General features: G+C 35.3%; 1 protein-coding gene across 7 annotated transcripts in view; it reads right to left on the bottom strand.

The window, feature by feature from the left end:
* PHF14 (PHD finger protein 14) overlaps positions 1-14,680 on the bottom strand; it is a 216,754-nt gene that overhangs the window by 166,716 nt on the left and 35,358 nt on the right. For all 7 annotated transcript variants that reach the window (XR_005369464.1, XR_005369467.1, XR_005369465.1 and 4 more), the window contains exons 6-7: positions 9,857-9,968; positions 6,760-6,897 (exon numbers count right to left, since the gene is read on the bottom strand). Coding sequence is in view for 3 of the 7 variants with exons in the window: in XM_038556947.1 (XP_038412875.1) it covers positions 6,760-6,897; positions 9,857-9,968 (250 nt within the window). In the remaining 4 variants the exon portion in view is untranslated. The remainder of the gene's footprint in view (positions 1-6,759; positions 6,898-9,856; positions 9,969-14,680) is intronic.

The following is a 14,680-nucleotide window of genomic DNA, read 5'->3' as shown; positions in this document are numbered from 1 at the left end:
CATGGAAACTAATGAGAATGAAGATACAACCATTCAAAATCTTTGGGATGCAGCAAAAGCAGTCCTGATGGGGAAATACATCGCAGTACAAGCATCCATTCAAAAACTGGAAAGAACTCAAATACAAAAGCTAACCTTACACCTAAAGGAGCTAGAGAAAAAACAGCAAATAGATCCTACACCCAGCAGAAGAGAGTTAATAAGGATTCACGCAGAACTCAATGAAATCAAACCAGAAGAACTGTGGAACAGATCAACAAAACCAGGAGTTGGTTCTTTCAAAGAATTAATAAGATAGATAAACCATTAGCCAGCCTTATTAAAAAGAAGAGAGAGAAGACTCAAATTAATAAAATCATGAATGAGAAAGGAGAGATCACTACCAACACCAAAACACAAACGATTTTAAAAACATATTATGAACAGCTATACGCCAATAAATTAGGCAATCTAGAAGAAATGGACGCATTCCTGGAAAGCCACAAACTACCAAAACTGGAACAGGAAGAAATAGAAAACCTGAACAGGTCAATAACCAGGGAGGAAATTAAAGCAGTCATCAAAAACCTCCCAAGACACAAAAGTCCAGGGCCAGATGGCTTCCCAGGGGAATTCTATCAAACCTTTAAAGAAAAAACCATACCACCATACCTATTCTACTAAAGCTGTTTGGAAAGATAGAAAGAGATGGAGTACTTCCAAATTCGTTCTATGAGGCCAGCATCACCTTAATTCCAAAACCAGACAAAGACCCTGCCAAAAAGGAGAATTATAGACCAATATCCCTGATGAACATGGATGCAAAAATTCTCAACAAGATACTAGCCAATAGGATCCAGCAGTACATTAAGAAAATTATTCACCATGATCAAGTAGGATTTATTCCTGGGACAAAAGGCTGGTTCAACACTCATAAAACAATCAATGTGATTCATCATATCAGCAAGAGAAAAACCAAGAACCATATGATCCTCTCATTAGATGCAGAGAAAGCATTTGACAAAATACAGCATCCATTCCTGATCAAAACTCTTCAGAGTGTAGGGAGAGAGGGAACATTCCTCAACATCTTAAAAGCCATCTACGAAAAGCCCACAGCAAATATCATTCTCAATGGGGAAGCACTGGGAGCCTTTCCCCTAAGATCAGGAACAAGACAGGGATGTCCACTCTCACCACTGCTATTCAACATAGTACTGGAAGTCCTAGCCTTAGCAATCAAACAACAAAAAGACATTAAAGGCATTCAAATTGGCAAAGAAGTCAAACTCTCCCTCTTCGCCGATGACATGATACTCTACGTAGAAAACCCAAAAGCCTCCACCCCAAGATTGCTAGAACTCATACAGGAATTTGGCAGCGTGGCAGGATACAAAATCAATGCCCAGAAGTCAGTGGCATTTCTATACACTAACAATGAGACTGAAGAAAAAGAAATTAAGGAGTCAATCCCATTTACAATTGCACCCAAAAGCATAAACCTAGGAATAAACCTAACCAAAGAGGTAAAGGATCTATACCCTAAAAACTATAGAACACTTCTGAAAGAAATTGAGGAAGACACAAAGAGATGGAAAAATATTCCATGCTCATGGATTGGAAGAATTAATATTGTGAAAATGTCAGTGTTACCCAGGGCAATATACACGTTTAATGTAATCCCTATCAAAATACCATGGACTTTCTTCAGAGAGTTAGAACAAATTATTTTAAGATTTGTGTGGAATCAGAAAAGACCCCGAATAGCCAGGGGAATTTTAAAAAAGAAAACCATATCTGGGGGCATCACAATGCCAGATTTCAGGTTGTACTACAAAGCTGTGGTCATCAAGACAGTGTGGTACTGGCACAAAAACAGACACATAGATCAGTGGAACAGAATAGAGAATCCAGAAGTGGACCCTGAACTTTATGGTCAACTAATATTCGATAAAGGAGGAAAGACTATCCATTGGAAGAAAGACAGTCTCTTCAATAAATGGTGCTGGGAAAATTGGACATCCACATGCAGAAGAATGAAACTAGACCACTCTCTTGCACCATACACAAAGATAAACTCAAAATGGATGAAAGATCTAAATGTGAGACAAGATTCCATCAAAATCCTAGAGGAGAACACAGGCAACACCCTTTTAGAACTCGGCCACAGTAACTTCTTGCAAGATACATCCACGAAGGCAAAAGAAACAAAAGCAAAAATGAACTATTGGGACTTCATCAAGATGAGAAGCTTGTGCACAGCAAAGGATACAGTCAACAAAACTCAAAGACAACCTACAGAAAATGGGAGAAGATATTTGCAAATGACGTATCAGATAAAGGGCTAGTTTCCAAGATCTATAAAGAACTTATTAAACTCAACACCAAAGAAACAAACAATCCAATCATGAAATGGGCAAAAGACATGAACAGAAACCTCATAGAGGAAGACATAGACATGGCCAACACGCACATGAGAAAATGCTCCGCATCACTGGCCATCAGGGAAATACAAATCAAAACCACAATGAGATACCACCACACACCAGTGAGAATGGGGAAAATTAACAAGGCAGGAAACCACAAATGTTGGAGAGGATGCGGAGAAAAGGGAACCCTCTTACACTGTTGGTGGGAATGTGAACTGGTGCAGCCACTCTGGAAAACTGTGTGGAGATTCCTCAAAGAGTTAAAAATAGACCTGCCCTACGACCCAGCAATTGCACTGTTGGGGATTTACCCCAAAGATACAGATGCAATGAAACGCAGGGACACTTGCACCCCGATGTTTCTAGCAGCAATGTCCACAATAGCCAAACTGTGGAAGGAGCCTCGGTGTCCATCGAAAGATGAATGGATCAAGAAGATGTGGTTTATGTATACAATGGAATATTACTCAGCCATTAGAAATGACAAATACCATTTGCTTCAACGTGGATGGAACTGGAGGGTATTATGCTGAGTGAAATAAGTCAGTCAGAGAAGGACAAACATTATATGTTCTCATTTATTTGGGGAATATAAATAATAGTGAAAGGGGATAGAAGGGAAGGGAGAAGAAATGGGTAAGAAATATCAGAAAGGGAGACAGAACATAAAGACTCCTAAATCTGGGAAACGAACTAGGGGTGGTGGAAGGGGAGGAGGGCAGGGGGTGGGGGTGAATGCGTGACGGGCACTGAGGGGGGACACTTGACGGGATGAGCACTGGGTGTTATTCTGTATGTTGGCAAATTGAACACCAATAAAAAATAAATTTATTATTTAAAAAAATCTATAATCTTATATTGTTTCAAAGAGAATTTTCTGCATGATAACAGAGTATAACGACTCATACTTTATCACAGAAGAAACGACCATGCTTTACATAAAATACAAATAACTTTAAGGCTAACTAATTGGTGTGAAACATAATCACATAAATTTCATTCATCAAAACTGAACCTGTGCTATTGCTCAGCTTTAATAATAAATGTGTTATACCATGATTTGAATATTATAAATAATCTGAAATATCCGCAGTGGATCAGAAAGAAGAAACTTCAAATGGATCCTCACCAATGAGATAAAAGTACTATGTCAGAAGTCATTAGAATATGGAACGTTTATGATGTCACTGGATGAAACTGCCTATATAAGTCGGCCATTAAGGGACACCTGGGTGGCTCAGTTGTTGAGCGTCTGCCTTCGGCTCAGGGCGTGATCTCAGGATGCAGGATCGAATCCCAAATCCGGTTTCCTGGGAAGAGCCTGCTTCTCCCTCTGCCTGTGTCTCTGCCTCTCTCTATGTCTCTCATGAATAAATAAATAAAACTTTTAAAAAAATAATAAAATAAAACAGCCATTAAGAAGAAATCTCACTTAACAAGTCTTTTTAAAAGGGGGGGGACTTCCTAGAATGTCATATATAAGTAAAACAGAAGATATCCCCACAAACAATAGATCTGTTTTAATTTAATTAAAAATTTGTTTTTTAATTAAATATGCTATTACATTACATGAATCTTAGTCTATAGAAGTACAACCCTAAGAAGTAGCCAAGAACTTGTTAACAGCATGATTACTACCAAAAGCAAACCTCATTGATATAGATTCATAAAAAGTCCTGAGTTTTAAAATATTGTTCAGAAGTCTTTTTAGTTTTCTAATTCTGTTAAGTATTTGTAGCAAAATACCAGAAACATGCAAATATGTTGTAAATCATTTCTCCGCCCCCGCAAAAAAAAAAAAAGGATACTTAACAAGGCAGCAAATGTGGAGAAAAGTCATATTTTATTATTCTAGCATCCAGAATTCCTACCTAATCAATTAAGGGAGGCAGCAAGACAAGGAAAATGCCTCAGGTCCAGTTTCCATACCCTGATTTATTTCAATTTCCTCTGTAAATTTCCCCAGCTTAGCTCAGAGATATAGACGTGTAGATCACAGATGTGAACTATTTATTTAGTTAATACTGTGTTTTGTTTCATTTGAATTTGAATACCTTTAGATACTCTCTCCAAATCACTGTAGCCCATACTAAATTTCACTGTCTTGTATATGGCTCTATCACCCATTTTCCTTTCTTTCTTTTTTTTAAAGTTATTTATTTATTTATTTAAGAGAAAGAGAGAGAGAGAGAGAGCAAGCATGCACACCAGTAGGGGAAGGGGCAGAGGGAGAAGCAGACTCTCCGCTGAGCAAGGAGCCCAATGTGAGACTTGATCTGAGATCATGACCTGAGCTGACAGCAGATATTTAACCAATTGAGCCATTCACATGCCCCTCTTTTTACTTTTTTAAAGATTTATTTAATTTAGAGTGCATGTATGCATGTGCATAAGCATGCAGGGAAGGGGGCAGAGGAAGGAGAGAGAGACTTTAGCATGCCCTGGGCTGAGTGGAGCCAGTAGCCACTTGATCTCATGGTCCCAAGATTACAGCCTGAGCTGAAACCAAGAGTCAGACCCTTAACTGACTGTGCCACCCAAGCACTCCAACTTTCCTTATCTACTGTCTACTTCCAAAAAATTGTGAATGGGGCTATACAAATGAACCCAAGCTGCTATAGTATAAAAGGTAAAGCTCTCAGTAAGTTATAAAAGAAATGGCTGCAAAGGAGGCTTCCTGATGGCAAAGCTCAGTTTTCTACAAGTACAGTAATACACTTAACCTTCAGATTCTGACTTAGTTATTCTTGGGATTTATCTGGTCTTCTAAATCTTAGTTGTATTGCCCCTCTGCACTTCTGCCCACCATTCTGAGTTGTAGTCATAACTAATAATCCACACAGCCCTATTATATAATTAATTATACTTTAAGTCTGCCTAAGAGCTGTGAAAATGTTCAATGTTTACCCAGTACCCTTCATCATTAATCAAAGTACAATTCATCAGAATCAGAGACCAGTACAAAACCCCATACCAACATATAACTGCTGTAGAACTCATTTATTCAAAAACTATATCCCTCAAAATCTACACAACAAATTTTCATCAGATTATCTTTTTCACTTGATTCCTGTCTATGAATTAAATGAGCTAGGACAAAGACCCAATATAATAAATATTTTTATAAGACACTGAAAATTTAGCCAGTAAAAGAAGGAATGCAAGAGACTTAGATATACCACAGATCCACCATGAATAGACAGTAAGAATTATCAAGCAAAACATCCAAATACCTGTCTACATAAAGAACTTAAAGAATCAACAAAACTTAGTCTCAGGACTCCTTGAAGTCTTAAAAATTATTGGAGATTTGAAAAGCTTATGTGAGTTATATTTCTAGACAGTCCCCTTTTGGAAATTAAAATAATAAAATTTTAATATATTTATTCATTTAAAAATAATTTCATTATGTTAAGATAAATAACATTTTTATTTATTAAAAATACTATAATTTACACACACAAACTCAGTGAGAAGAATGGTACTGTTTTATATCTTTGCACATCTCTTTAATGTTTAGATAGCTCACATAAAAGAGAGCTAAATTCTCAAAACTATTTCCATTCAGTATGTTATATTGCTATGTTACATAATCTCTGAAAATATCCACTATTGCTCATGAGAGAATTAAGAGTAAAAAAAAAAAAATGTATATACCATTTTCATATTGTTACAAAGATAGTTTTAACCTCATAGATCCCTTGAAAGAACATTAAGGAGCTCCCAAAACACACTTGGAAAACAACTTACTGCTTAACCTAAAAAGCCAATAAACCTGGAAGGAAAATTATAAAATTAAAAAAAAATTGTAAAGAGGCACCTGGGTGCCTGGCTCAATTGGTTAAGTATCTGCACTCAGCTGAGGTCATAATCTCAGGGTCCTGGGATTGAGCCCCAGGTCAGGTGAGCCTGCCTCCCTCTCTACCCCCTGCCCATACTCTCTCCTCTCACTCTGTCTCTCTAATAAATAAATAAATAAATAAAATCTTTAAAAACAAATTGTAAAGAGACAGAAATACAGATACTGAAGACAGAGTAATGATTTTATTTATAGAAATAGAGTGAGGTTATCCAAGATGCTGACATTTTAATGTTTTAAAACAACCTGGATTATGTTTCATTTTATCTGTCAGATCTCCCAATAAAATTTTAACATATTTTCCAAACGTTTAGCTTTAAAAATGAAAAAACTCATATTTTTTTTACTTTTGAAATTTTAGTCCAGTGATCTAGGCAAAGACTTAAAATAAGCTTAATTTCTTTTATGATGCACACCTGTTGTGTAGGACATAACAGAGTCATGAAATGCCTTATGAACATATTCACCAATGATGGGTTTAAATAAACCTACCTCTTCTGCTGCTGCCTCTGAAAGCAAACCTTCCTTCTGGGCACAGGTCACATGGAAATAGGCTCTGCACATCCCTGCATCACAGCTAATGCAAACTCCAGTTCTAGCAAAACGAGGGTCTTCACAGAAGCTACACTCCTATAATGGAATATAGGAAAACTCTCAGAATAAAAATATCTCCAGAACAAGACTTCATTCTCATACAATGCATCCATAAAATACAAATAGTGAATCAACAGCATATTAATAGAAACATTAATAATTATAGGCAAGAAGTTTATATGAAAAATTCTATGGTTCTAATGAACCAAAATTCCATTGATACAATAATGACAGTAATAATAATTTGAAGGTTTACTATGTGCTAGGCACTATTCTAAACATTTTACATATACTAATATATGCCACCATTTGCTACACTATTCCACAATAATAAGCAGAAGAGGTATTATATCCATTTTATACACAGGAAAACTGAGGTGAAGACAGTTTAAGAAATCTGCTCAAAATAACATAAAAAATAACTGCCACATCAGTATTCAAACCAGGGTAATCTCACTTTAAAGTCCATGCTCTTAACACTAGGCTACACTGATCTGAATAGAATACTGCTTGGATAATGAAAGAAAATAAGTCAGAGAAAATTTACCAGTAAATCAGAGAAAATTCACCAATTTCTTTCACCAAGAAATTGCAGCCAAAGAAATCATGCATTTTTAAAGTATCTTTCAAGTGAATTAAAAGTAATCTTAAGTAAACAATTTGCTCTGGGACATGTTACAGTCAACTATTTATATCCTTTCTGAACACAAAGAAAAAAACTATATAACTAGAAATTTAAACTACTGAAATTACTTCCAATCCCCCCAAATTTATTTATCCTTTTCACTATCCAAACCACAGAAAGAAAAAAAAATTTAGTTTTAAAATATAAACAACTCTAAGAAGAGTAATCTTCATAAAAGAAAAACCTGCTAAAAGAAAAAGAAAAAAAGAAAAACCTGCTAAATTGTGATAGATTGTCAACAGACAATTAAAGAACTGTTTAAAGTAAATATATTCTAAGTAAATTATAAAAAAGGAAAACACAAAAAGAAAATTAAAAAGTTTCAATAGACACTAAAAATGTCACTCTCACACTGTAACAGTCAGTGACTACCTGCTAGGTAGACAGCAACAAACTGACCTATCAGCAAAGAATGAAAACAGCAAGAACTCAATACAGATGTGAAAAGACACCCAAATCCTGATACTCTACTGCTTGGTTAAGGTTTGTTTGGTTTTTTTTTTCCCCAATAACAGTAGAGGGTGTATGATATAAAATATGAGCAAATAGTAATCTAAACATGAAAACAAAAAAAAGAGTGAAAGAATGAAACAGAAGGAGAGAGGAAAGGAAAGAGAGAAATGGAGAAATTATATTATTTCAAGAATGACAATAGTGCAAACAGAACCAAATTGTTCAGGATAGTTCCCAAACTAATTCAGTGTAATATGATATAGCTGAACAAGGGATTTCAGAATGAATACAAGGAAAAATTTCCTGACAATAAAGTCTTATAAGGACTATAGAACAATCTAACAAAAAAAAAGAGAATCTTCTCAATTGCTTGAAACACTTAAAATGCTAGGAAACTAAGTAACTGAGAATACAGGGGAGAAAGTAACCAGGATTAGGAAATGGATACATAGGTCTAGAAGAGCTGTCCCAGTCATAATTCACATCACTGTTTAATTTTGCAGATGAGCCAGAGAATACACAATTTTTTTTACTCCACTTCCTAATCATACTTCAAAACAAAAGCAAGTTATAATGAAAAATCAGCTGACAATTATGTATTTAATGATTCTCTTTTTCAGTTCAGAGGTCACTGCTGGTTTCAGTTATATGAAGTAGTATCTGGTTCCATTGCTTGTAGATTTATGATAAAAACGTGTGCCTACTGAAAATTACTTAAGCTAGTCCCTTCTAGGCTCTGTGTTGGTAAATTATGAAGCAGTTATCAAAAAGTAGTCCCTTTCACTTCCAACAATGGTGGACTAGGTAATTTTTATTAATCCTGCCAGAAACTAGAAATATGGACATATTAATTTTTTTTAAACTATAGATTAAAGGCATCAGAGAGATAATCTGATAATAAGAAAATTCAACAGGAATTACCCAAACTAAAGCACAAGAGTTTTGGAGTGACGCTGGAGGGAGAGCAATGGAGGTGGTAGTTAGAACCTAAGGAGGATATTCTGGATGTAACAGCAGAAACTGTCAAACTCTTGAATTTTCAATATCAGGATTTTTCAAGAATCTTTAAGTTCCCCACCGCACCTAAGGTGTTACTAACGCTATTCAAGAGTCTTCCTTCCCTATTTCCCAAAAGATAGCAACGGAAGAGAACGTATCAGTGTCTACGTCATTCTAACATGACAGGGATGTCTGTAGTAACTATATAATAAGTTTAAATTAATAACTGTATTTTTATCACTTATAATCCCAAAGCTCAAGCAATAAAAACCAATTTTTAAATAATATTTTATTTATTCATGAGAGACACAGAGAAAGAGGCAGAGACATAGGCAGAGGGAGAAGCAGGCTCCATGAAGGGAGCCCAATGCAGGACTTGATCCCGGGACTCAAGGATCATGCCTTGAGCTGAAGGCAAGACGCTCAACCGCTGAGCCATCCAGGCATCCCTAAAAACCAATTTATAAACTACTGAGGCTGAGAATCAGTTGCTAGACAGGTTATGTAGTCATTAACAAAAAAATAACAGTCCTTGAAGTTTAAGTAAAATAACAGGTGCCTCTTATACTCTTTTCATTATTTTGGCAAATTCCACTTCAAAAGTAAAGTCAGAAATTAAGTTTGTATTTGATTTGACCTAGTATGCTGAATGCCACAGAAATAGCAACAGTATCAATTATCATTTTACCCCACAGGTTGGCTTTCTGGGAAAATTACTATCAATAATAAATGATTTAGTCCTAATTGCTCTATAAGTAGTACAATTACTAATAAGCATTTCTGTACTCAAAAATGAATAAAAAGCCATATAAACAAGTAAAATTTTTCTTTTAGACAATCAAGAAAACTTCATCTCACCTTGGCACCATATTTGGAATAGTTCATTTCTGTTAGTGTTACTGGTCGTAATTTGTCAATATCTCCAAAGGCTACTCCAGGAACATACAGGGCACAAACAATGTGAACCCACCTACAACAAGAGAAAATATGATTTTGCTATCAAATCCTTTCATAAAATGCCCAAGAGGAAAATAAACATAAAATGTGTCATCTCAAATAACTACTGAAAGAATTCTATGGTCAGATCTCAGAATCTCACACAACTAAAGAATATGGAATAAGGACAACTGCAACAAGCATTACTTTTCTAGCAGCTTAGCCAAAGCTAAGACTTTACAACTATAATTGCCTTTCACTTAAATTCATTGTACTTTGCACTTACCTGTTATTCTTAAATATTTGCACAAAACCACTATTCAAATGAAACCAAAGATTATTTTCTTATGTGGGGAAAGATATTCATATTCATTGTTTTAAGCATCTGAGAAGTAAGGATCTAATTTAAGGACTGTGAAGTAATTCTGTAGTAATTAGGTAAAACTGTTCTTTCTTGCTACTTTTTTTCTAAAAGCTGTTGGATAGTCCTTCAGAACACTTTAAAACAATTTTTGGTGTTCATCCTGACTTTCTTTCTTCCCAGGTTAAAACTGATTCTAGAAGACTGTCCAAAACATTATATGGTCTCTTTCATTTGGGGAATATAAAAAATAGTGACAGGGAATAAAGAGGAAAGGAGAAAAAATGAGTGGGAAATATCAGAAAGGGAGACAGAACATGAGAGACCCCTAACTCTGGGAAACGAACTAGGGGTGGGGGCAACTGGGTGATGGGCACTGAGGGGGGCACTTGATGGGATGAGCATTGGGTGTTATTCTATATGTTGGCAAATTGAATACCAATAAAAAATAAATTTACAACAAAACAAAACAAAACAAAAAGACTATCCAGAACAGTTATAATAATATAAGGAAGTCCTTTTCACATTATCTGTTCACCATATAACCCTTGTACTACAACTTATATGCCCCACATGTATTTTTTTTAAGTCTGAATGATGTGTAACACTAAACAAAGAATGCTCAAAGTTTCAGTACACTAAAAAGGGAGTTGATTCTATTTTTTAAAAGCTGCACTGAAACTTTTGAAATGCATTAGGAACCTCTTCTGTTTACTTACAACCACAAAATATATGGGATCACTGGATTTTGAAATTTAAACAGATCTATATCACTACTATAAGGTAAAAATGAGACAGCAAATCTTTCTTAACCTTGTGACTATATTAACAACAAATTCCGCTTTACAGCCTAAGAGGCTATGATTGCTACATGGTTGTGTTTTGTGACACACCATAAATTTTAAAAGAATAAGACTAAGAATCATTTTATAGAGGCACTGGGGAAAACAGTGACAAATCTTTAAAAATTATCTTTTTTATTGAGAAGAAAATCCAAGATTTTGAGATTTTCTTGGTAGAATGTTTTAATCTAACCTCCTCCAAACACAGCCCATGGAGTTCAATAAAAAGATACACATCTTCAACAAGCAGCTGCTTTCTCAATTTAATTTGCAGTTTTTTCATGCTCCACTGGTGTATTAAATGCCACTGTACTCTGTAGGAGTTTATCTTTGATAAACTCAACAGCTGGCTGCTTGCCTCATACTGACCTTCTGAAAATGTTTTAGTACAAGTCATGCAAGTACTACAGATTTGAACTGCCATTTCAGTGTGATTGGCACACAAGTGTATCATTTCCCCCAACCACTGATGTGAGGATGCCAATTTGGGTCTTTATTAAAATGCATATCAAACAGCTGAGACAATTTTGGTCCTTTTTAATACCTGTTGCAAATAATTTTTTGTGCATTTGTTTAATTGCATACACTCTAGAACTCTGTAATTAAGACGAATGGAGAAATCAAAAAGGAATAATTTTCTTTGCTACTTTGACGTCCATTTTGCTTGGAACTATAAGGGTAGATGTTGATTGGTGAAAGGAACAGAAAACAGGCACCACATAAAACCACCAAAAAATGAAGAGCCAAAGTTGTCATTCTAGCAGAGAAACTATTAATATATCCTTTTAAACTCACATATTTTAATACAGCAAACTAAGTGGATACTAATCAAGGACTCAAAACAGGAAATATCTTAAGCAAATTTGTTTTTCAAATGTGTTGTATTTATAGTGCCTTTTAATAGGTAAAATAAATCCACTTCCATTATGTTATTTTCATTCTTCATTTTTTCATTCAGTAATCAATTATTAAGTGACTACCAAGAACAGAGCACCACAAAGGCAGTTTGGAAGTTATAATTATGTAATATGAAGTACTTGGAGCATAATGTTGGGCATGCAATCTTTAAGGATTAAAGTCTATCTAACATTTCCCATAATTGGGTTTATACAAGACCACTTAAGACAAGGTAAAACACTCTTCCTAAGGAATGAAATAAAAATGTAATGACAGAAAGTACTGATGGTTTTCTCACATTAAATCACATCATTTTCTATGAAGAACTTCCAGCTCCCATTAGAAACAGATTGTAAAAAGTCTAATTAGCCCATGTGATATGTCACTTTCAAAACCTTTTTCGTTCTTTCCATACATTGTTCTCTCCCCTGCCCTCCTATTTACCATTTAAAGCTAGAATAGTAAATGGCTTGTCAAATCTTCTTGGCTTTTTTTTTTTGCCTTGAATCAAAGTATATCAAGCTTCAACTATATCCTTCAAACTTCATCAAGACCTTTAATTTCTACCATAGCCTATAGAGGAGTGTGTGCATCAATGCAAATAAAACGTTCAAATACTATAAAGGAATTTTTGCCAGGCTGTACCATCAAGGGAACTATCTGTATAGGTAAGATCCACAGTATACTGTATAGGTGTCAGTAAAAATATTTCTCAGTGAATCTAATTAAAAAGGCCCCTCTTTTCTCCATTCAGAAAAAAACTTTACAATTTATTTTGTGGATTATAATAGCATGAAGAGGTACCTTATGGTTTTTCAATAAACTTTCAAATTATGAACAAGAGGTAAAACAAGTTCTCTTGTGTTTTCCAAAGTTGTCTTACTTATTCACCACAATTTATCACCAAAAATTTCAACTCTAAGGAGTAAGTAGTTACCAGAAGGAATTTATGCACGTGGTACTCTACAATTATCTTAAGGAAATGTTGTATAATACCAATAAGAGAGCACTAGTAGCAGCAGTAGAAGTAGCAGCAGAAATATGGAGACATTTATTAACCACTTATTATGCTCCAGAAACTGTATTGTTTTATAAGAGTCACCTCATTGGGATCCCTGGGTGGCGCAGCGGTTTGGTGCCTGCCTTTGGCCCAGGGCGCGATCCTGGAGACCCGGGATCGAATCCCAAGTCGGGCTCCCGGTGCATGGAGCCTGCTTCTCCCTCTGCCTATGTCTCTGCCTCTCTCTCTCTTCTCTCTGTGTGACTATCATAAATAAATAAAAATTTAAAAAAAAAAAAAAAAAAGAGTCACCTCATTTAATCCTCTCAAGATAAATGAGTTTTAAGAAAGTTTTAAGAGGTTAAATCACATGCCTATAATCACAGTAAAAAAAATAAAAAATAAAAAAATACCAGAACTCAAAATATAGAGAGTCCAACTTGAAAGCACACACTTTTAAAGCTGTACTAAATTCCCTAAATCTGGCCCCAGGGCAGTCCAAACAAGAAATAATGCCCATGTCTATGATACAGACTAAAGACTCCTGTCAATATATCAAATAATTTTAATGTCTTGTATTTTATTTCATCTTTTTGGACATGCAATGAGGAAGAAGAGTTAAGATTTCAGCCACTTTTTCATAGGTATCAACACAGAGGGTTCTCCAATATTCCATGACAGATTCTATGCTATCCCAACATGCTTGTATGGCAACATTTCTCAAGGGCCTCTCCACTAATTGAGGGAAGTATTTTTGACTTTTTGACTTTACTAAAGTAATAAGTATTAATAAGATACTAAGCATCTTTACTAAAGTAATAAGTATTAATAAGATAATAAGTATTATCTTTTATTTTGGGATAAAATGTATCCTATCCTTTTCAATGTTAAAATATGGAAAATAATGCTGAAAATTTGTATAGGTTATTACATTGTTCCTGTCCTAATATTAAATGTTTTTTAAAAAATACTGAAATATTGTTATATCATAAAATAAAACTTAATATATTTTAATACTCCTCTTAAATAGAGGGTGGGGAAGGTGGGTAGGTAGTGATCCATAAAATAAAAGAGGTCAGGAACTACTCTTAAATCTTAATCACCCATCCCCAGATGGTAGTCTTTTGGGCAAAAACATGAAAAATATCAACACAATTATGATGACAATTGCTCAAATGTAATAATAAAGATGAGTGTGAATGGAGGGAGAAAAAAACATAGGTCTTTGTGCCAGTTATCAATTTACTGCCTCTCAGCTCCAAACCCACCTTAAATATCTGCTATGCAATAATGGACAAAACCCCTTCAGCATTTCTCCTTTATCATGAGCATGATATTTAGCTGTCTTAGTAGAAGTGGTAGAGGGCACTGTAGGAGGTAAGTACATCTTAACAAGGATGAAGAAGGGCATCTGCCAGTGCTCTGCTCCAGCCAAATACATGAACTACTGACTCTGTGACCTTGCAACCTAGCCTGGAGTATCCCTTTCCTGTGGCCTTCTTAACACAGACACCACACATTCCAGATGACACACTGGTGCCCCAGTTCCCTCTGCACCTTGTGCCTAGACATCCACTTGCCAAGAACTAAAGACAAGTTCTGGCCCAGGCAAAATAGCAAGCAACTCTGCCATCCAGTAGGCTGCA

This window comes from Canis lupus, chromosome 14 (genome assembly GCF_011100685.1).
Source record: "Canis lupus familiaris isolate Mischka breed German Shepherd chromosome 14, alternate assembly UU_Cfam_GSD_1.0, whole genome shotgun sequence".
Classification (NCBI taxonomy): domain Eukaryota; kingdom Metazoa; phylum Chordata; class Mammalia; order Carnivora; family Canidae; genus Canis; species Canis lupus.
This window is presented reverse-complemented; position numbering and strand designations above follow the sequence as displayed.